This window comes from Notothenia rossii (assembly GCF_949606895.1).
Source record: "Notothenia rossii genome assembly, chromosome: 8".
NCBI lineage: Eukaryota > Metazoa > Chordata > Actinopteri > Perciformes > Nototheniidae > Notothenia > Notothenia rossii.
The window spans coordinates 4,891,766-4,914,193 of record NC_136906.1 but is presented as its reverse complement, the minus strand read 5'-3'; the positions used below and the strand labels follow the sequence as shown (position 1 = coordinate 4,914,193).

Here is a 22,428-nt window from a genome sequence, read left to right as displayed (position 1 = left end):
TCAGGGGTGTCAAACTCAAGGCCCGGGGGCCAAATCCGGCCCGCGACTTCATTTTATGTGGCCCGCAAGAGCTTGCAAAGAATATAATATGTTTATTATACGGTTACATGACACTTTAAAGAAGCAGGTTGCCCATAAACTACATGTCCCACAATGCATCTCGTTTTGTGACATGCGCACTGAAGAGACTTGCAATTATTTGCCCTGGACTTCTGCTTTCAAATGTAGTTAGTTATTAACCTATCCGATAATAATCCAATTCAGAGGCAATAATGTAATATAATACATTATTTTATATATATATTTATATATGTATATTTATAGAGTTACAACCGGTCCTTTGAGTGCAACCATAATGCTAATGTGGCCCGCGATGAAATTGAGTTTGACACCCCTGCTCTAGATGAAAGGAAAGGAGGTTTCAAACTTCCTTTATAACCTCCTTTAGCTTAGGAGCCACTGGACCTCCCTCACTGAAAGGAGAGGAGAAAATGCTGCCCCACAATGCATTGCAGCCGCAGCATTTGCTGTCACACAACAGTCGGCCGTTCACGGAAACAACCGATTATGACCGAGAAAGAATATCATGAAAGTTACGGTGCTTATTAAGCATTTTAGAACGTATGTGGTAAGTTGCCAAAGTGCTTTGTTTTGAACGTTCATCAGTATTATAATCAAAGAGAGAAATATGAACGTTAGTTTTTACTGAAATGATCAAATAAAGTCAACATCTCACAATCTTTACTGAGCTGTGTGGGGTTTGTTCAACTTTTAAAATATGTTGAATGGTGATGTACACAGTGATAGATGTTAAGGAAGTTATGTTTATAATAAATACATTTGTATTGTTTTTAAGATCTTTTCATTCAATCATACGTATTGGGATCATTTGTATTAATGTGGACCGGAGGGAGAGGGTGACGAGCATAAGTTTCACTTTCCTTTTTTAATTCAATTCCAACTTTGGTCATGAAGAATATGTTTCTAGATGAGTCCCTCCTTCTTATTAAACATCCATGCAGTCCGTTGTATAGAAAACTGTAGTTTCCATAGTTTCGCTGGCGCATCATAAACACGTCGGATAGTGAAAGTGCAGTCGAATTTTCTAAAGTACCGCAGTCTCTTCTCCGAAGTCCTTTTGAATTCTCCTATCCACTATCCCTTAACCCCGTGACGTTTCACTCAGAGGTCAAGGAATAGACGATAGGGATACACAAGTTATTGAGCCGTTTCCGCTCTACATCCTGAACTCCTCCCTTCGATGCAATGCACTTCCGTTTTGACGGACTGGGTTTGTTTTGCTAGCTAGCTCCGTTGTGCCGACAAAGCACTGATATCGCAGAGACAAAGAGGATATAACAATTACAACATGAAGAAAAGTGGTTCGGGAACTACGTGTGCGGTAGTTGGTTGCAATCACTCGAGAAAGCACCTGAACGAGTGGTTAGATAGAGAGTGCTACGACCACAAACCAGCACCCAGCACCCAGCCATGTTGTTCATTAAATACAGATAAACACAACAAATACTGCATGCATTGTATTTTTTAATATTATATATGAATATTTTCATAGTGATGTAATTGTGTGGGCTGCTTTTATATTTTAATTTGTAATACCTGTTAGGATTAAACATGTGATCTTTCTTGTTGAAGCCATTTCTTTAGTTTCCTCTCAACAATTAATTAATTCAGTGTTATTTATGTACAGTATGAGCTTAATATGAATGATGAACTGTGTTAAAAGAAATTGTAGCACTCTAAGGAACATATGAAATGCAATAATGCAATAACAGTGCAAAAATGAAATTAAATTACATCAAACTTTATTTTCACTCAAACAGTACAGGCACATATGATATATTGCACAGCATAAAGAGATCATGTAAATTGTGCATTATGTAAACAACAGACAACTGTTGGCTCCTGTGGGCATGACCTAAATAAGGCAGTTTATTTTGGTTTTAAAATGCTGAGATATTTACTGCAGAACTGTAACCTTCCCTCAACAAAATCGTCAACAATTTTCGGGAGCATGTGGGCAAAGTAGAATGTGCGCAGCCTTATGATATGCCTTCAGACTGTCCATTGCTTTTCCATCTATTGCCATGGATTGAACGAAGTAGGAGCAAATTTTGCTGTACGTTATGCTGGGCCACGTCGTCATGTTATCCTCCCAGTTTTGCACTGAATTCGGGTGGGGGAGAGTAACGCCATCTCCAGTCAAAGAAGTAGAATCGTGTTCCCAAGCTAGCATCACTGTTAGCATCGAAATCGCTGTGTTTACACCAGTGCCCGTCCGACTGTTTACACCGGTTTACACCGACAGACGCTGTGCAAAAGACTTCCGGCGGAAATGAAGTGCATTTGTGTAGGGTTATGGCGCTACCCGTGGTTTGGCGCGTAAACTTGTCTATACGTTAGGAGCTGATTTTTGGACTATTCGACTGCAGCCTTGGACTTGACGCTCTGTTAGCTGCTACTAGCATAACACACCTGAGTCTCTGACTGAGCTTTCACAGACACGTTGCATTATGGGTAGCCGGGATTTTGACACGGAGAAAGATTGGAAAATAAGTCGTGTCCGGTTTTGTGGCGTCGATTATGGAACAATAAACACTGTCCATCAGTCAGGAGTCACAATCCCTGTTGTTTAAATTAGACAAGCCTAAATTACTCGAGATGGTAGCTTAATTTCAAAGTTGTTGTTGAAATAAACTGTAGATGTTAGAAACATTGGCAGTTCAAGATCCAGAAGATATATCAGAACTAGGGGAGCACCTGCAGATTTCACCTCCAACGATTTTGTTCTTTTATCTCTTCCTCAGGATTTCCTGCAAATCTGAGAACTGGGACAGAGGTTTCTAACTGTGTGTGTGTGTGTGTGTGTGTGTGTGTGTGTGTGTGTGTGTGTGTGTGTGTGTGTGTGTGTGTGTGTGTGTGTGTGTGTGTGTGTGTGTGTGTGTGTGTGTGTGTGTGTGTGTGTGTGTGTGTGTGTGTGTGTGTGTGTGTGTGTGTGTGTGTGTGTGTGTGTGTGTAGGGGCGCCATCAGGGGGGTGAAAAGTTAGGACGATTCTAAGGGCCCGTGACTGACAGGGGCCCAAACTATTTTAGAACATTAAGAAAAAAATGTTTAAGTAACCAATGTGATTATCTTTTCATGGCGGTGCCCGTGTGGGTGGGTGTGGGGGTGTGAGTGTGTGTGGTGAGAAAAGCTGCTTGTGTGTGTGAGAACAGCTGCTTGTGTTTGTGTGCTGACACTTCATCAAGAGGACTGAAACCATGTGAATACAGTAGAACTTACTTGTGGGAAGTTGTGAGCCATTCTGCATCAAGTCTTTTCAAAAGTGGCGGTGGACATTTATCTGGATTCAACAACAGCTCACCTTTGAGTGACTCGAACAGAGACCTCATCATCATCGCCTTTTATAGACAACACGCAAGGTCAGCGGGGCACAGCTGCAGGACTGAGACCTCACTTTGTGTTCGTTGAGTTGGTGTTTGTTAGAAAAATATCACTCATCACATACTAGTACATACTAGTACACATACATCAACTAGTTCCTGAACAGTGTCCTTCATATGCTGATATCCAAGAGAGGGAGTTACAGTCACAAAATGGAGGAATACCGGCTCATGTAGATAATCAATCAAAGAATTCTGACTTTTTCTCAAAATTCTGGGGGGAAAAATGTTGGTTTTTTTTCTCAAAATCCTGACTCTTTCTCAAAATTCTGACTTTTTCTCAAAATTCTGACTTTTTTCTCAAAATTCTGACTTCATCTCAAAATTCTGAATTCATCTCAAAATTCGGACTTTTTCTCAAAATCTCAAAATTCGGACTTTCTCTCAAAATGCTCACAGTCACAAGATGGAGGAATAGAAAGCAGTATTCAATGTTTACTTCAGATTAGCTCCACGTCAGAAATGATCATGCTTGTCATATGTCTCTCTCCATAGAGGCTGAATCATCATGTTAATCACATAGCTATCATATGCCTCAAACAGTCCTGATGCTCTTCTAGGTAATCACACATCCTGTCATGTTCACAGCTACAGTTGGGATACCTTTGTTATCATGTGACTCTGATATTGGAAGAGGACATTCAGGATTGTCCCTACAGCATTTATACCTTCATCCTCACTATTCGTGTTGTACCTGTGAATCAAATGGAAACTGCATTTATCTGTATGTGAATTATGTTGTGTTTTCAAACAAGATGAATTAAACGAGCTGAAACCCATGCTGACTAGTTTTGTTTTACCTTCAAATCGCATGCAACTCATATAAAACTGGAACGGCACGTGTTAAGGAAAAGGAAAGATAATTTAATGTGATACGAATCCAGCTCAAAGATTTAATGGGATCTCCCTTGGCCAATGCTACATCTTTCCACCAATTTCTTAAGAAAATCGGGCCAATATTCTTTCCACTATTCCACAGTCGAACAAACCTAAAACGTAACCTCCTTGGCCGTTAAGAAAGTGAATATGTTGGGGATACTGTAAAATATATTATTTGTGACCACAAAGCTGACATACATGCATCTTACACTAACATGTCGAAGTTAAAGTGCAATAATCACTCTTGTTTTTGTTCTGTTTTGGTTTCTACCAACTCCTGAAGAATACACTTAGCAGTTAAATGCTCCACAATGTTCTCCAGCTAATTGCTTAAAATTATAATGGATTCTTTCTTGGTCCATGCTACACCCTTCAACCAATTTTACAGAAAATCGGGCTCGTAATTTTTCCGTAATCCTACTGACAAACATTCAAACAAACACTTAACCACCTCGGCTATGAAGGAAGATAATAGGTTGTGAATAGGTAGACAATACTGTAGAGTATGTGAACATAAGGCTGACATTAATGCATCTTACACTAAGATGTCGAAGTTAAAGTGCAATTATCCCTCTGGTTTTTGCTCCGATTTGGTCTCTACCAACTCCTTAAAAAAACTCTTAGCTGCTAAATGCTCCCAATGTTCTTCAGCCAATCTCTCGAAATTGTAATTTTTTCCTTGGTCCACGGTACACCCTTCCACCAATTTTCCCGAAAATCGTTCTTGTAATTTTTCCATAATCCTTAAAACACTTAACCACCTTGGCTATTAAGAAAGTGAATATGTTGGAAATACTGCAGACTGTAAAAAATATTATTCGTGAATATTAGGCTGACATTAATGCATCTTACACTAAAAATGTTTTTGGTTTAACTGCAATATTTACTGTTGTTTTGGTCTCTACCAATGTTCCTCAGCCATCTCTGGACATTATAATGGCTTCTTCCTTGGTCCATACACTCCTCCACCAATTTTCAAGAGAATCGGCTCAGTTATTGAAGCTAAAAACGAACTTCCTTGGCTATTAAGGAAGTTAACATGATGCTAACAAGTACATTATATTAATATATATATCATAAGTGAACTCAAAGCTGATATACATGCATCGTACACTAAAATGTTGAAGTTACTCTTTTCGTTTTGGTCCCTACCAACTGCTGAAAATAATCCTCTTAGCTTCTAAACACTGCCCAATGTTCTCAAGCTAATTGCCATCTTTGTTTTTCTGCAGTTTGGTGCTGGGCATGGAGTGGAAAGTTCATTCAATATCTTCCCATTTTGCCCTAAAACTCCCTAATGAGTGCAGTAAGTGGGACCAAATCATAGAGTGCATCCAAACCATTGCAATCGGGTCTCTGAGTTGTGTTATTCTCTGTAAGTTCATACATTTGAGCAAACCCTTCTGTTCATGAAGTAGTGAAAGTGCATCCTCTGATTTGATCATCATCAGTCCATCGAAATAACACACAAGCACACAAACTGCACATTTACACAACTTTCTGAGAAACAAAGTTATGCGATTGGACGAGGGTCCTCTAAGAGCACTGTTTTTTGGTGCCTCGTGCAAAATAAAATGACCCACATTGTTTTGATGAGAGATAATGGATAAAAAGTGGTGGTGAAAGCAAGAAGCTTTGGTCACAGCATCATCCTGTCTCTCAAATGCTTTGGAGAAGGTTCAACACTGGCTGAACAACATTTGCTTACAGTTAAATGCAAAAAAAACGGTATGATGTTCAGTAAACGACCAGTCAACATCGAAGGATCCAATGTGTTTTTAAACAGAGCAGAATTAGAACGAGTCTCCCAGTTCAAGTATCTTGGAGTCATACTGGACTCAAATTTGACTTTTAAGAAACATATAAAGAAAGTATCAAATACCATTAAATTCAACTTGCAAAATGTTAAACAAATTAGATCTTTCTTAAAGGTCCCATGTCATGCTTTTCCGGTTATTACCCGTCCCCTTGTGTGTTATGAAGGTTTTTCTGCATGTAAACGGTCTGCAGAGTCAAAACCCTTGAAGTACTCCCTGTAGCGAGTAAAACTCTAACACAGAAAATACCTCCCCAAAACGCCTCGTTGGTGAAACGTCATCATCCATTTGATTCTTCCGGGTACACGTACTCGGAACTAAATGGGCCAATCCGTGAAGCCGTTACGTTACGTCCGCGGAGCCGTTACGTTAAGCCCCCGCTGTTTGGTCCAAATTGACCCACACACACACACTGAGTGCACGCAGCTCTGCTGATCTCTCCTCCCCGGCTGCAGGCCGATAACAGACAGTTGGGATCGCGGCGAAATTCTCTCTGGGGGGGGGGAGCTGCAGCGAGCCGTTTAGTGGAGAAAGTGAATACTGCTGAATACACATACTTTACAGAGATGCTGTATGCGAAACCAATGTGAGTTTGGAAAATTGCACAGTATTTTTCTATTTTGGTATACCTCAACAATGGAATTATGATCAGTGGAAATGGCCATGACATGGGACCTTTAACTGTCAATGGTGCAAAGTCATACCTCCACTGTATGATTCTATCCCACATTGAATACTGTTTGACAAACTGGTCGTTTGCTTGTGCCACAAACCTGAAACCCATAGAACAGCTGTTCAAGAGAGCTATCACGGTGTTTGACAGAAAGCCACATTCATACCACCACTGTACCATCCTGGAAAAACACAATTTCTTTTGAGTTTTGACAATTTTAAGTCTTTTAAAAGTATGTGCTTTTTTTATAAATGTATACATGGACTGGCCCCCCCTCCCTTAGGGGAATTCATCCACAAAAAACACACTGGACGCTGCACTAGGTCAGAAACCAGAGGAGACTGTGAAGTCCACCGCAGACGGACCACCTTTGGACAAAATGTCCTCTCGATTAAAGTCAGCTTTTTGTGGAATAGCCTCCCAACTGAGAAACGGGATTGTCCCACTCTCAATAGCTTTAAAGGTCAACTAAAAGAATGGTTAAGAACCAAACAGACGTGTAATCACCGCTAAATGCACTTTAACACAGGGGTATCTCCTCTGGCACTTTAGGTAGCACTTTTATCTCCTCTTGCACTTTATATGTCGTTGCTGCTACATTGTACTGCCTTGTGGTAAATACTTGTATATGCTGCTCATGCTCTTTCTGCATATCATGTATTTATTTTTGCTATATAAATGTCATGTTCTTATATGTTGTATGTGAGGGACTACGGATGGAAATGAGCTCAAAGCTAAAATCTGGCTCATTTAGACTTGTAAGCATTATTTTGTTTGAAAGTGTTCATCAATGTGCACTGTCCCGATTCAAATAAACTATAAAAGGAAAATTAAAATGTGTTTCCTGAAAGATGCATTATGTTTGTTTTTGTAAGAATGCTTCATAGATTTTAGTTAACCCAAAAAATCGAATACACAAACAATACAGCTTTAAAACTCAAAACCAAGGAGATGACATTTGTACACAATCAATAAAGTTTTATTGTCCTCGTTTCAAAGCATGAAAGACATTACTTGAGTCATATCTCTCCAGATTTTTACAATTATGAATAACTAATAATGTATTTACATTACAAATGCCCTTTTACACACATTTTCAAGGACATGTACAGAGTGGTGCAGGGATGATAACTTTTTGTAGATCGACCCAAAAAGATAGAATCTCCCTGGTTCCTTCGACACGGGAATTTTTCATTGAAAAATGTTTTGTTCAGCAGGACAATCTCCTATATTAACGGCACGCTATGATTTCTGAAGTAAAATGCTAACATTGGGCTGTAAAGGAACTACAACACGGTCACATGACTTCAAATCAACACAGCTAAGCTAAAGGCGGCTAATGTTGGGCGTGATGACGTTTAGTCGTGTCATTTAGACACTTGTTAGCAACCGCCATTTTTTAATCCACAGGTAGGGTATTTTATGTCCAAAAACTAAACTTTGATTCATTTTGAGTCTATTTGTATTTCATTTGTGTCTTTGTAGTTGGTTTGCCACTTTTCATAAAAGCTGTGAGACTTTTTCTCTTCCGTTTTGAATCACTGTAGTGGTTTTGTACACATTAAAGCTTCAGACATTCCCCAGTGGAGAATTGACTGTCATTTTTTATGTCGTAAAACATACCGACACAGATCTTATTTCAGGCATCTAACCAATAACCCTTTAACGTCAAGACGAGGGACTCCTAGTGCTCTGACTAATTTCCAGGTTTTAGGACTCATTCCTGCATTCCTGGGAAGTAGTGGAGTACAAATACTTTACTTAAGTACATTTTTCTGGTATCAGTACTTTACTCCACTACTTATTTTTGACGACTTTTTACTTTCACTTCTTACATTTCTAACCAAAATACCTGTACTTTCTACTTCTTACATGTTGAACACAAATACCTGTACTTTGTACTTCTTACATTTTGAACCCAAATACCTGTACTTTCTACTTCTTACATTTTGAACACAAATACCTGTACTTTCTACTTCTCACATGTTGAACTCAAATACCTGTACTTTCTACTTCTTACATGTTGAACTCAAATACCTGTACTTTCTACTTCTTACATGTTGAACACAAATACCTGTACTTTCTACTTCTTACATGTTGAACACAAATACCTGTACTTTGTACTTCTTAAATTTTGAACACAAATACCTGTACTTTCTACTTCTCACATGTTGAACACAAATACCTGTACTTTCTACTTCTCACATGTTGAACACAAATACCTGTACTTTCTACTTCTTACATGTTGAACTCAAATACCTGTACTTTCTACTTCTTACATGTTGAACTCAAATACCTGTACTTTCTACTTCTTACATGTTGAACACAAATACCTGTACTTTCTACTTCTCGCATTTTCCAAACAGGCTGGTTCCTTTAGTCTGAATGTGTGTTTGGTGGCGTGATCATTATTATTTAGAGTCATTGCGTGCCTATTGATTTGAACACGATCCGTGTATCCATCATTTCCTGGTCTTCTCTAAAGAAGAGGGACCAATGAAAACGTTGTCATGTTGCCGTTGGTCACCTTGGAAACATTCATTAGCTAACAATGACATTATTGTTCTATTAATATAAAGGGAGGTCAGGTACTCTTTAAAACAGCTGCTAGTTATGGGTACTTTTTACTGAAGTACATTTCAAAGCTTCTTTACTTTGACTTGAGTAAAGAAGTTTAGTCAGTACTTCTACTTTCACCAGAGTATCTTTAAACACGAGTATCTGTACTTCTACTTGAGTAAAGGATGTGTGTACTTTGCCATCTCTGGTCATTCTAACCAAAAACCCTTTGACTTCAAGACGAGCGACTCCTACTGCTATAATTCTTACTAATTTCCAGGTTTTAGGACTCATTCCTGCACCACTCTACTGCCTGATAGACTCAGTTTTGTGTGTATGTCTCTGTGTATCCACACGGCGTCTCTCTGTGTTTCTGCAGGTCTGCGCGGCGCAGGAAACTGTGCTGGCAGTGATGGCAGCTGAACGGCCGGTAGCTGCTGTGCTTCCTGCTGTGAGTGATGAGGTTGGAGCTCTGGCTGAAGCCTTTTCCGCACACCTTGCACACGTGGGGTTTCTCACCTGAGGGAGAACGTACACAGAGTTTCAGAGGAAGCATGGACGGATTATCAGAGAGTGGGCTCCTGGATACAGATATTCAAAAAGGGTCACAACCTTTCGAAGCAAGAGACAAACTCTATATTTGCAAAGCCTCTTTTTGTTGTTGTTTGGTGTAGGGTCATTTGGAGGCTCTTTGATGGTTGTTTTGCCCCTGTTCGTAGTCATCTTGAGTCTCTTACGGCTCGTCTACACTACAGGCATCGAAAAATGCTTTCAACGCTTCGCCCATTCACTTGAATGGGGTGACTTAGAAGATTTTCAATCTTCACCGAACTGCATTGTGGGGAGCATGGCTTTGCATCACGAGCATCTATCGGCATCAAAAGTTGAACAATGTTCAACTTTTGAGGCTCGATGTTTGGCATCAGCCAATCAAATCCCGTTTATGCAAATCCCGCCAGTGCAAGCGCTAGCCAATCAAACCGCGTGCAAGCTGGGAGAGCCAGACCGCAGTTCATTTCCTCATATTCCAAACGAGACATTACGGTAGCAAATAACCCGGTTCTTTACGACCAGAACTATTTACCGGGATACAAACCGGAGGAACCAGGCATGGAGGGAGGTGGCAGAGACAGTGGGTGAAACTGGTAGGTTTTCACCTGTTTGGAGAGTTTATATCCAGTTTACTTCGTTTTAACATTGCTATTGCTTTGTATGTCGGGGGCGGGAGATTCATGTGATTGGTTGTTGCTCGCAAAAAATCGCCAAGCTTCAGACACGCCCAGCTTCAAGATTTTTTTGATGCCTGTAGTGTAGACGGGCCGTTAGTAGTTAATTTCTGTTGTTTTGTTTTCATTTTGTGCCTTTTTGTGGTTGCTTTTAGTCATGAGTCTTTTTGTAGTCATGTTTAGTCATTTTGAGTCTCTTATAGTAATTATTTTCTCTCTTTTAGTCATTTTGAGTCCCTTTGTGGTTGTTTTAGTCTCTAAGTCTTTTTATGTCTCTTTGTAGTTCATTTCTTCCGTGTCTTTGTGGTCGTTTGGCCCCTTGTCACAGTCGTTGTGATATTCGTTCTGTTCTTCTATGTACTCTCTTGGGTGTCTGTGTAGCTTTTTTAATGTGTCCTGTGTTCACTCACCTGTGTGTATGAAGGTGTGTTTCTTCATGTCTGACTTCTGGTGGAACCTCTTCCCACAGTACTGGCAGGGGTAGGGTCTGGTGTCTGAGTGGATGAGCAGGTGTGTGGACAGAGTGGACGAGCGCTTGAACACCTTACCACACACCTTACAGCCAAAGTTACGCTCCTGAAATCACACACACATGTTCACACTGAATCAGACACGAGAACAAACCAATGTTTACTTCAGAAACTGTAATAAGTCATGTTTTTGCACTGAAATGTCTTATTTTGCCAGAGATTGCTTAGAATAGAGTAATCTTTTAAAAGAAAAAACACAAAAAAGCAATTAATGAAAGTGTTTAGGAGCAAATAAAAAAGCCCACAACACTTTTCTTGTAGGTTCAACTGATTGTTTTCACACTCAGGCATTAGTAAGACATTCACCCAACTCGAAATTGTTGACCCATCATTTTCATATTTTAGCTAAGAAACAGAACATAAAATCGATTGAATTAAGTAAACATTTCAATGTAAACATTCTCCTAAACCTATAAATATGTCATGTTTATAAGAAGTAAAACTGACACAAGTACAATATAGACAGGAGAGGTTATTTAACTGAAATAGAATATATTAAAGGAAGCCAGTAAACTAGAAAAGGAAAGTACATTGTATTGAGTTATATTGGCAATGCCTGGTAATACAAATTAAGTATTGCACATTTTATAGATGTATTTGTATAGTTCTCAGTGTTGGATCAAAGTATTTCTCTGAGTATTGTACCTTAGCTCTACCATAGCTGCCTAACGCTCTGAAGCCAAAGGGCACGGGGTCTCCGGTGGAGGGAGATTGAGGTGAAGGAAGAGAGAGTGCCGTGTTTAGATGAGCCTGAAGACCAACTCCTGAGGTTAAAACTTCTGAAAGAGACTGAGGGAGAAAGAAACTGTGAGAAGATACGACTATAAGGTCTTGTCTTTACAAATACCCCCCCACACCTCACTGACCTCCTCACCCTCTACCAACCACCCCGGTCCCTCAGATCCACCTCAGCCGGTTTGCTTTCCATCCCCAAGGCCAAACTCCGGAGCTTCGGGGACAGAGCCTTCCCTGTGGCAGCCCCGAAGCTCTGGAACTCCCTCCCCCAAGACCTCCGTGAGTCTGATTCCCTCACCCTGCTCCAGTCCCGTCTCAAAACCCACCTCTTCAACTCTGCTTATCCTTAAACTCTCCCCTCCCCCCTCTGAACCAACATCCTCCTGACTGCTTTTCTGTTTTTGTTTTGTTTGTCGACCTTACTCGTAATGTAAAGCGTCTTTGGGTCTAGAAAAGCGCTATATAAATCCCATTTATTATTATTATTATTATTATTATTATTATTATTATTATTATTATATGAAGCTACGGCCGCTATCCCAGTTAGCTTAGCCTAGCATAAAGACAGCTAGCATGACTTGCTATGTATTTAACTGGTCATTTTGCAGTGTTTTGTAGTCTTTTTGTGTAATGTTTTTCTCATTCTGAGCCTCGTTCTAGTTAATTAGTGTCTCCTTGTGGTTGTTTGACCAATTGTATGTTCTTTAAGAGTCTTTTTAGCATCTATTTGAGTCGTATAATGTTCCTTTGTGTTCACTTAGCATCCCTGGTATGTGGCTTTTTGAGTACAAAGCTTGTGTTAATGAAGTTACGAATGTATGCAAAGACCAGTACTTAGTACCAACGATCACAAATGTCCTCAGGGATTAATTGAACATCCTTTGTTAAACAGCAGAATGCTCTATTGAGGAACAATTGCAGTAAAGAAGTGCAGGCCTTTTTTTTTAAATAGCCATTTAGATCACATGATCTCTCCACAACAAGAAGACATAATGCAATCAAACCCCTTAGTTTAAAATAACTTTACATGTATATTTAATTTAATATGCCATTCCTTGCTCCATTAATGTTAATAATATCCTACTTTTAGATTATGTAAACTGTAATTAGGCCCTTCAATAGTGTTTCATTTGTCAGATAGTTTACGGATTTATATCTTTACGGTCAACTTGTACTTTCAACCATTATTTTATGGCCACTTTTTTCGTTTGCTTTTTATTATTATGTGTTAAATGCCTATGTGAAGCGCTTTGAATTGCCTCTGTGTCTTAAAATGTGCTATACAAATAAACTGACCTTGAACCTTTCTATATTGAGATGTTTATATTGTATACTTCTTTATTTTCTATACTCTTTTTAATGTGCAAGGCCCTGTTTGATATGCTGCTGCAACGAAAGCATAAATGAAGGATCAATAAAATATATCTTATCCTAACAGTACAACCTACAGATGTTATTTTACACACTGGTCCCCTGTGCGGTGTCACTCTCTGACATGTTGCTAATTCTGTATCACTCTCTGACATGTTGCTAATTCTGTATCACTCTGGCCGTTTCTCAATGTCGAGTATACCTTCCGCAGAGCCACTATTTTAAGTATACTACGTCATCGAGTGGCGCCGAATACTGGGCATTTAAACAGTCCTTCGGCGCCACTCGATGACGTAGTATACTTGAAATAGTGGCTCTGCAGCAGGTTTACTCGACATTTAGATATGACATGTTGCTAATTCTGTATCATGGCAGTTTCTTTTGTCGTTGTTCACTCATGGTTTCCTCTTTCATACCAGCAGCAGATAAGGATGTGTGATGGTTCAGAGGCTTCTCACCTTCTCACAGAGCGGACACTCGCTGACGGGGGATCGCAGGTCAGTGTGCGAAGTGTGTTTCAGCAACATGAAGACCAGACCCTCCAGATGCCGTTCCCTCTCAGACGCCTGCAGAGGAACCTCTCTGCCCTCCACTGTGAGGAGGAAGAGGATGAAGAACATGTGTTTAGTTTATTACAAATCCTTTCTAGATGAATTCCCAGGGTCTTTGGCATTTTGAGCCCTTAAGATAGATGGGCGGACGGACAGACAGACAGACAGCTTTAAAAATCCCAAATTGGGAAATAATTTTATTACAGAACCAGTGTGCTCAACATTAAAATACAAATACTTTTAAAAGTGGAAAAGAGTTAACAATTACAAATAAAAAGAGTATTTCAAATACAAACAATATACAACATTCAACGCCGACAGGACACGGGGGGCTGGCGTTGGCTGGAACGCCGGAACCGGAAACATGGCCGGAAACCTGGCTGCTGGGGCCAGAACTGGAGCCGGAAACCTGGCTGCTGGGGCCAGGACTGGAGCCGGAAACATGGCTGCTGGAGCCAGAACCGGAGCCGGAAACATGGCTGCTGGGGCCGGAACTGGAGCCGGAAACATGGCTGCTGGGGCCAGAACCGGAGCCGGAAACATGGCTGCTGTGGCCATAACCGGAGCCGGAAACATGGCTGCTGTGGCTGGAACTGGAGCCGGAATCCTAGCTGCTGGGGCCAGGACTGGAGCCGGAAACATGGCTGCTGGGGCCAGAACCGGAGCCGGAAACATGGCTGCTGGGGCCGGAACTGGAGCCGGAAACATGGCTGCTGGGGCCAGAACCGGAGCCGGAAACATGGCTGCTGGGGCCAGAACCGGAGCCGGCAACATGGCTGCTGTGGCCGGAACCGGAGCCGGAAACATGGCTGCTTGGGCCAGAACCGGAGCCGGAAACATGGCTGCTGGGGCCGGAACCGGAAACATGGCCGCTGGGGCCGGAACCAGAGCCGGAAACATGGCTGCTGGGGCACAGGGTTTGAGGCAGGCATGCAGACTGTCTGGGGAAGTCACAAAGTCCCTTAAAAATTCCGGCAGTGAGCTCCTTAACCAGGGCTTATCTGCAACCTCCCGGCGTGCCCGTGAAAGAGCAGCCTCCTGAGCCTCTTTACCATGAGCCCTCATCCACTCTCCAAGAATACATAAAAGTTTGCATGATAATTTGTCAACCTCATCCTCAAAAAATACTGCTAGGTCCATCTTTGGTCTGTTCGTACTGTCAAGGTTGGGGGGGGAAATAGGACCCAAATTCAGTATGAGGAGAAGAAAAACCAACATGGAGGCTGACAGGAAAGAGGGACAGGTAGCGTGGACCAGGAGAGACGACGAACAGACATGGAGGAAGGGGAAGACGAGACTAAATACACAGCAGGGTAATCACAGGACAAGAGACAGCTGGGCAGGGGAGGCAGAAACACAACAGGTGAACACAATGAGACAATCAGACACAGGAGGGAAGCTATAGACAGGAAGGCAAACACAGGAAAAAGGACCAGACAAGAAGGAAAACATTTCAAAATAAAAAGGTGGAAAATGGAAACCACATAAATCCAAAACCATGACAATAACATACTGTATATATGCATGATAGTAAAGTGTACATGGAATCGTGAATAGTGGTAATGGTAAAATATTTTTACATACTGCGAGTTATTCAGCTTTTCGCACCTCATTCATGCAGAGCAGCACCACATTCTCTAGGGAAGCTAACATTCACACCCACACACCCCCACACACACACACACACACACACACACACACACACACACACACACACACACACACACACACACACACACACACACACACACACACACACACACACACACACACACACACACTCAGGGTTCAGTATCTTAGTATATTTTGATGCAGCATTCTCATTGTATGCTACTTAATATTTCCACTCCACTGCATATATCTGACAGCTTTTACAGATTCAGATTATTAGCTTATTATAAAATCATTCATCATTCACACTCACTGGCCACTTTATTAGGTACAGCTGCTACTCAACTGCTCGTTAACGCAAATATCTAATCAGCCAATCACATGGCAGCAAGTGAATTCATTTAGGCATTTAGACATGTTCAAGACCACCTGGTGAAGTTCAAACAGAGCATCAAAATGGGGAAGAAAGGTGATGAAAGTGACTTTGAACGTGGCATGGTTGTTGGTGTGAGTATTTCAGAAACTGCATACGGCAAAACGACTACAAAGACACTCAAAATGACTCTGAAGTGACATAAAGCAACTACCGAAAGAACCAGAAAGACTCATGGCAACCTTTAAAGGTCCCCTATTATACTGTTTCTCATTAATATATTATAGGTCTCAGAGATACACAAAACATGTCTCTGAAGTGTTTGGCTCCAAACACCAAACAGGTAATCCCATAATCCCCTCTGTTTCAGCCCTGTTTCAAAAGTGCTGATTCTCTGTGTGTTACTTTAAATGAAAACTAGAGAATGCAATTCCTGAAGAAATTGCTAGTGGGAATGCTTTATGCTGAAAAGCTGACGCTGAGTTGCTATGCTGAAATGTAATGTGTAAGAAGAAAGTGAATAATTTAGATTGAAATGATACATGAACACTGGTGGCTTGAATGTGTGATGAGAGAAGAAAAGAAAGTAAAAAAGCTTGGAAAAGCAGCAGAATATTTTAACTGCAAACTTTTGAACTAACTTCATGGCGAATGATCTGTCGCCATGGCAACGGCATTTGATGACACCCCATAATACGCTTAAGGCCGCTACACACCAACCTGAGACCAAAGAACGCGTCCCGAAGGCGTCCCGACTTTTACGTCCACTACCTCGCCTGCACCGCCTACGCCCCCAGCCTACAAACACAACGCAAAGACTTTAGTCGACGAGTGGCAATAACTGTCCTTACCAGCAGGTAGCGGTTGTGTGTATTCGTCATTCAAAAGAGGCAACAGCCAATCAGAGTGATTTCTTTGGTCGTCTTTCTTTGGCCGATTCAACAGGTGTGAAAATGTGCCATAAAGCAACGACGGTGTGAGACACACGAACCTGAGTAGGGCACCGGGAATGCCCGACTGCCTCTGACGGCCACTGACTCCCAAAATCGGGTAGGTGTGTCAGGGCCTTTAGATACGTTGATGGCTGCATCGTTACCAAACCTGTGAAGTTTTGGGCCATTTCGAGCATTTGAACTGAAGTTATGAGAAAACCGTGTTTCATAGTAAGCATTGTGTTGCCAAGGCAACAGCATTTGAAGAAATCTCAAAACTGTCAAATAGATGTCTTCACAGCAGGACTGTTAGCACACATGTGAAGTTTGAGCACTTTTTGACCATTTTCATAGGAGTCATAGCAATATCGTGTTTTACGGCGAGGGATGCGTTGCCATGGCAACAGCTTTTGAGGAAAACTCACTAATGGCACATAGACATGTTGGAGGCTGGACCATTAACCACTATCTGAAGTCTGCTGCTCTGAGCATGTCAGTTGGAGTTATGACATCATCGTGTTCCATGACACAGGTGTTTATATTTGAGCTAACGACGTGTCGAGAGATCAAAGGTTTCCATGGTGATCCGTGAGAGGAACGTATTTTCATTGTTCTGAATGAGAGATAGACCTCTTACATGTGAACGTTTTGTTGAAGAACCGTAACAGATATCGGTGAAATTTCAAAGCGTGAAGCATGTCAAGGAACTTGAGCATCTGAAGTGTACTTTTTGTGTAGTTTCGGGTTAATAATGTGGCTTTTTAGCAGTATAACTAAAGGTGTGTGGCTTCTGTGGTGGGGAAAGATTGGGCTGAATTTACAATGGGGTTTAATGGGGACATGTTGAAAGTTTTTGTCACTTCATGCCCTCGAAAAAGACATTGTGTTTAATTATTTTTGCTTAATTGTTTTTTTATCTTTCAAGCTACGAGATGTTTTCCTACGTTTGTCATGAAAAATTATGTCTCAGGAATGTAGGGTTTGGGAATGATGGCAGGTTTAAAAGAAAATATGAAGGCAAAATTTAATTTGTCCTCCACTCTAGCTGTGACATCACGCACACTAAAATCGGAAGAAGGCCTCTTTACCAAGGTCTGAACAATGTTTAATATCTCTAAAAGTAAGAATCAGATTTAAAAGTTGTGTTACACGAATAATGTCAGAAAGATGTGTAACATTTTAAAGTTGTAATGAGGTTTCTGAGTGAAAGTTTGAAGGAGCAGTTAGCAGTTGAAGTTGCATGAAGATTGTTGAAGTCTGAAGAGTTTCTCCATTGACTTCCATGTTAAAAATGTGATGAATTATGGGATGTATCTCTGAAATTATGAAAGTTGTGTCAGCATTCCAACTAAATAAGGAGCCCCTCCCCACGCCCCTCTGAGAGATATTTGGTTAAAAACAACACAATGGTGCTCTAGGAGGAGATTCAGGTGATAAGGTGGGGGGGAGGGGACCTTTAAAAGAGAAACACAACCACTAAGAGATAGAAAAGTGTACTGCTACCTTTAGTACCTGAAGGCCAGGGACCGTGTGTGGGGGCGCTGAGAGACGGTGAGCACGACAGAAAGTCTTTGACCCCCAACATCGGGGACGAAGGACCCCCCTTCTCTGGTTCTCCTTCAGGGGGCTGAGAGTGCCGCTTATAGGATTCCTTTAAATGCACCAACAGGTGAGTCCTTTTATTCCTCACGAGGAAGGACCGAGGCATGGTTTACTGAGGGAAATAATGAGATAAAATAAGATATTAATCCCTGTAAGGAAATGTAGGTATCAGAGCAGCGATCAGAATAACAAATAAGCAGTAGAATCAGAATCAAGTTTATTGCCAGGTACGTTTACACATACAAGTCCTTTGCTTTGGTATCTGACGGTGCAAACATAAACAATACAAGAACAACAAAATGTGCGAAGTAGGTACAAAAAAAGAAATATATAAGGATAATAAAAAATAAGTATTTTTAAGAAACAATTTAGCATTAAAAAAGGATGCGAAAGACAAGTATTTACACCAGATTTAAATCTAATTATACAAATAACCTTAACAACTAAAAAATACTTAGGACGATGAGTCTATGGCAAACTACAACTATTTGAAAGTGGAGGGCTGTTCAGACGTTGCAAAATTGTGCAAAAAGCGTAGTGTAAAGTAACTAAGGTTTACTCAATTACTGTACCGAAGTACAATTTTGCGGTACTTCTGCTTTACTTGAGTATTTCCATTTTATGTTACTCCTCTACAGTTCAGAGGTACATGGTGTACTTCTACTCCACTACATGTATTTAATACCTTTAGTTACTTCACAGATGTGGATGAATGATGTGAAATCTAATCAAGTGTTAAATCAGACTTTAGTTCCACCTGGAGTAAATCCACAAGCTACCCTGCTGTATACAAAGTCATTCAAACTAGCTGCACCTTTACCAGCTTTGAGAACACTTTCATGATCAATCATTATAAAACATATCATATATATTATTCTGAAATGGACCAATCTGCACAATGACTACTTTTACTGTCGCTACTTTCACTATATTTTGATGAGAATACTTTTCTACTTTTACTTGAGGAACATTTTGAATGCAGGACTTTTACTGTAACAGAGTATTCCTACACTCTGAGTACTTCTACTTTTACTCAAGTACAAGATCTGAGTACTTCTACTTTTACTCAAGTACAAGATCTGAGTACTTCTACTTTTACTCAAGGACAAGATCTGAGTACTTCTACTTTTACTCAAGTACAAGATCTGAGTACTTCTCCTTTTACTCAAGTACAAGATCTGAGTACTTCTCCTTTTACTCAAGTACAAGATCTGAGTACTTCTACTTTTACTCAAGTACAAGATCTGAGTACTTCTACTTTTACTCAAGAACCAGATCTGAGTACTTCTGCTTTTATTCAAGTACACAATATGAGTACTTTTACTCAAGTACAAGATCAGACTACTTCTCCCACCTCTTAAAATAAGATATGAAAGGTAACAGTCCCCAGGATAATAAGAAATAAAAGGGTTCTCTACGAATCTCTTATAAATATTCTACATGCCAAATCGAAGCAGTTCTCTAAAATCTATATACTTGTATACCCTAATTTGTCAGCTTGTATTGTTAAGTGACTATAGCATGTCTGAGTATCCTGAAAAGCACTCTCTAAATCAAATGTAGTGTCAGTTTTAGAGCCTCACACACCTGCTGCTTCATGTTCAGTTATAATGCCAGCCTGAGGTTTCCTTAGCAAACACAGCAGAGCCGCCACCTGCACAGAGGCTTCAGGGAGGATAACTGACAACCTTTACTCTCCCAATAAAGCTGCATGCATACACACTAAGATCAACCGCACAATGATTCACAATTTAGAAAGATGCATGGCCACATAACTAGTGTTAAAAGCATTCATTTACCACGGCATACACTGCAAATACATTCTTAAAACCGCCTTGAAATAAGTTGATTAGCACATGGTGTTAGATCATATGATAAGATTAATTAATTATTCATCTTTGTGCAGCAACAGCAATAACAAACAGGATAATTAGAATAAAATATTTGTAAATAAAAGGTTGAATTGAATTTACAGCAATAGGATAAAGTAAAACTATTGATGTGTACAGATATGATAATATATATATTTATACTTTGTGCGAGAGTGATTTCAAAAGTAGGTTTTTTTTTGCACACGGCAAACAGAAGGAGTCAAATCAAGAGAAAATATGAGAGAACAAACTTTCCCAAACTGTTGCAATTAAATTATGCAGACTTTTTATAAAACTCCCTTCAAAAAATATGATTTATTAAACAAAGTGATTGTAAAATAATATCCGTTACAACTTTAAATTTGCACAGAAGAAGTCGTAATGTGCCAGAAGATAGATTTTTGCTATGGTATGTAAGAAAACCTTTAATATTGAATGAATACATTAAATATTTATACTTTAAATAAGAGAGTTTGCAGCTGAGTTGCTGATCTTACCTTCGCGTAGCTGAGTGTTGAACAAGATTCTTCTTGGTTGGTAACGTCCTCTTTTCTCCTTCTCACACCCATTTACTGAAGACATGACAGAGAGATTTGATTTGATTTTTAAAAAGGCTGCTAAGGATTGTGTGACTGGAGGCGCAAAATACCCAGTAAGTTAATCAATATATCAAATCTATAAAGAAATGTAAAATATCCAGCTTGTTTTGGGGGTTTTACCTCTAATGCTACCCTTATTCTAAGAAGCTAATGTAAATTAAAAAACAAAACCGTATTGACTGCGGGACGAATACTTGTGTCACTGATGGATTTGCCACTCTGGTGCTTTTCACGTGGGAGGATTCATAAAATACTCTGAGCATCTTTTGGAAAGTTTGAATGTCATCACTCTCGTGTGAACATGAGGACCTTTACTACAGAGGTGCCATCTTACGCATTAAGTTTGACACTCATGGTAAAAGACAGAGGCGCCAAAAAACGCTAAGTCATTGTCCTCCTTCTCATTGGAGAAGAAGTGTGAAGTGAAATATAATGCAAGACAGATTGGACATCAAGACATTATCTTGGCTATATAAACACTTAAACAAAATTCAAAAACCACCTTCAATAAACTAATAATAATAATAAGATTACATTTATTATAGCACCTTTCAAGGGACCCAAGGCCGCTTTACATGCTGTGAACAAACAAACAAGTAGGGCAAATAATAATGTAAAAAAATTGTATGAAAAATAAAAGTAAGAAGTTCACCTCAAAAAAGCAATGTCTCTAGATTTTTGTAATTAATCCAATATATTTTTTAAGAGTCCTCTCCTGTTGATGTTCAGGTGTATATCAGTATGTAGTGTCTCTACTTTAAAGAGTCCTCTCCTGCTGATGTTCAGGTGTATATCAGTATGTAGTGTCTCTACTTTAAAGAGTCCTCTCCTGCTGATGTTCAGGTGTATATCAGTATGTAGTGTCTCTACTTTAAAGAGTCCTCTCCTGCTGATGTTCAGGTGTATATCAGTATGTAGTGTCTCTACTTTAAAGAGTCCTCTCCTGCTGATGTTCAGGTGTATATCAGTATGTAGTGTCTCTACTTTAAAGAGTCCTCTCCTGCTGATGTTCAGGTGTATATCAGTATGTAGTGTCTCTACTTTAAAGAGTCCTCTCCTGCTGATGTTCAGGTGTATATCAGTATGTAGTGTCTCTACTTTAAAGAGTCCTCTCCTGCTGATGTTCAGGTGTATATCAGTATGTAGTGTCTCTACTTTAAAGAGTCCTCTCCTGCTGATGTTCAGGTGTATATCAGTATGTAGTGTCTCTACTTTAAAGAGTCCTCTCCTGCTGATGTTCAGGTGTATATCAGTATGTAGTGTCTCTACTTTAAAGAGTCCTCTCCTGCTGATGTTCAGGTGTATATCAGTATGTAGTGTCTCTACTTTAAAGAGTCCTCTCCTGCTGATGTTCAGGTGTATATCAGTATGTAGTGTCTCTACTTTAAAGAGTCCTCTCCTGCTGATGTTCAGGTGTATATCAGTATGTAGTGTCTCTACTTTAAAGAGTCCTCTCCTGCTGATGTTCAGGTGTATATCAGTATGTAGTGTCTCTACTTTAAAGAGTCCTCTCCTGCTGATGTTCAGGTGTATATCAGTATGTAGTGTCTCTACTTTAAAGAGTCCTCTCCTGCTCATGTTCAGGTGTATATCAGTATGTAGTGTCTCTACTTTAAAGAGTCCTCTCCTGCTGATGT

General features: G+C 40.2%; 3 protein-coding genes across 9 annotated transcripts in view; 2 read left to right on the top strand and 1 right to left on the bottom strand.

Moving 5' to 3' along the window:
* The window catches only part of engl (endoglin, like), a 32,525-nt gene extending 22,632 nt beyond the window's left edge, over positions 1–9,893 (top strand). For 2 of the 3 annotated variants that reach the window (XM_079641908.1, XM_079641910.1), the window contains one exon: positions 2,826–3,694. The gene's annotated coding sequence lies outside the window, so the exon portion shown is untranslated. Of the gene's footprint in view, positions 1–2,825; positions 3,695–9,769 lie in introns of those variants that run through there. The other variant, XM_079641909.1, reaches the window with a different exon arrangement.
* Positions 9,173–21,610, bottom strand: LOC307014152 (uncharacterized protein). Of its 4 annotated transcripts, XM_079641913.1 has the most exons (7): positions 20,690–21,610; positions 18,232–18,433; positions 16,508–16,585; positions 13,711–13,844; positions 11,792–11,935; positions 11,027–11,192; positions 9,173–9,909 (listed from the first exon to the last, which is right to left on the bottom strand). In XM_079641913.1, exons 2-7 carry the CDS (start codon positions 18,425–18,427, stop codon positions 9,713–9,715), a joined length of 915 nt encoding a protein of 304 aa, XP_079498039.1. In that variant the 5' UTR covers positions 18,428–18,433; positions 20,690–21,610; the 3' UTR covers positions 9,173–9,712. The 4 variants fall into 4 exon arrangements, with proteins under 4 accessions (XP_079498039.1, XP_079498040.1, XP_079498041.1 ...); XM_079641914.1 differs by lacking the exon at positions 16,508–16,585 and having other exon boundaries at positions 18,223–18,433; XM_079641915.1 differs by lacking the exon at positions 16,508–16,585.
* LOC307014153 (uncharacterized protein) lies at positions 13,560–16,697 on the top strand. Of its 2 annotated transcripts, none has more exons than XM_079641916.1 (2): positions 13,560–13,749; positions 14,125–16,697. In XM_079641916.1, exons 1-2 carry the CDS (start codon positions 13,691–13,693, stop codon positions 14,843–14,845), a joined length of 780 nt encoding a protein of 259 aa, XP_079498042.1. In that variant the 5' UTR covers positions 13,560–13,690; the 3' UTR covers positions 14,846–16,697. The 2 variants fall into 2 exon arrangements, with proteins under 2 accessions (XP_079498042.1, XP_079498043.1); XM_079641917.1 differs by having other exon boundaries at positions 13,560–13,846.
* Positions 21,611–22,428: the final 818 nt, after the last annotated feature.

Coding starts and splice junctions, on each gene's coding strand:
- LOC307014152 (XM_079641912.1), bottom strand. CDS start 18,427: ATGCCTCGGTCCTTCCTCGTGAGGAATAAAAGGACTCACCTGTTGGTG. Junction 16,586..18,222: donor CTGGCCTTCAGGTACTAAAG/GTAGCAGTACAC, acceptor TTGTGTTTGTAG/GCTGGGGGCGTAGGCGGTGC. Junction 11,936..13,710: donor AGTGTCCGCTCTGTGAGAAG/GTGAGAAGCCTC, acceptor TTTCTCCCTCAG/TCTCTTTCAGAAGTTTTAAC.
- LOC307014153 (XM_079641916.1), top strand. CDS start 13,691: ATGGTTCAGAGGCTTCTCACCTTCTCACAGAGCGGACACTCGCTGACG. Junction 13,750..14,124: donor TCGCTGACGGGGGATCGCAG/GTCAGTGTGCGA, acceptor CAACGCCGACAG/GACACGGGGGGCTGGCGTTG.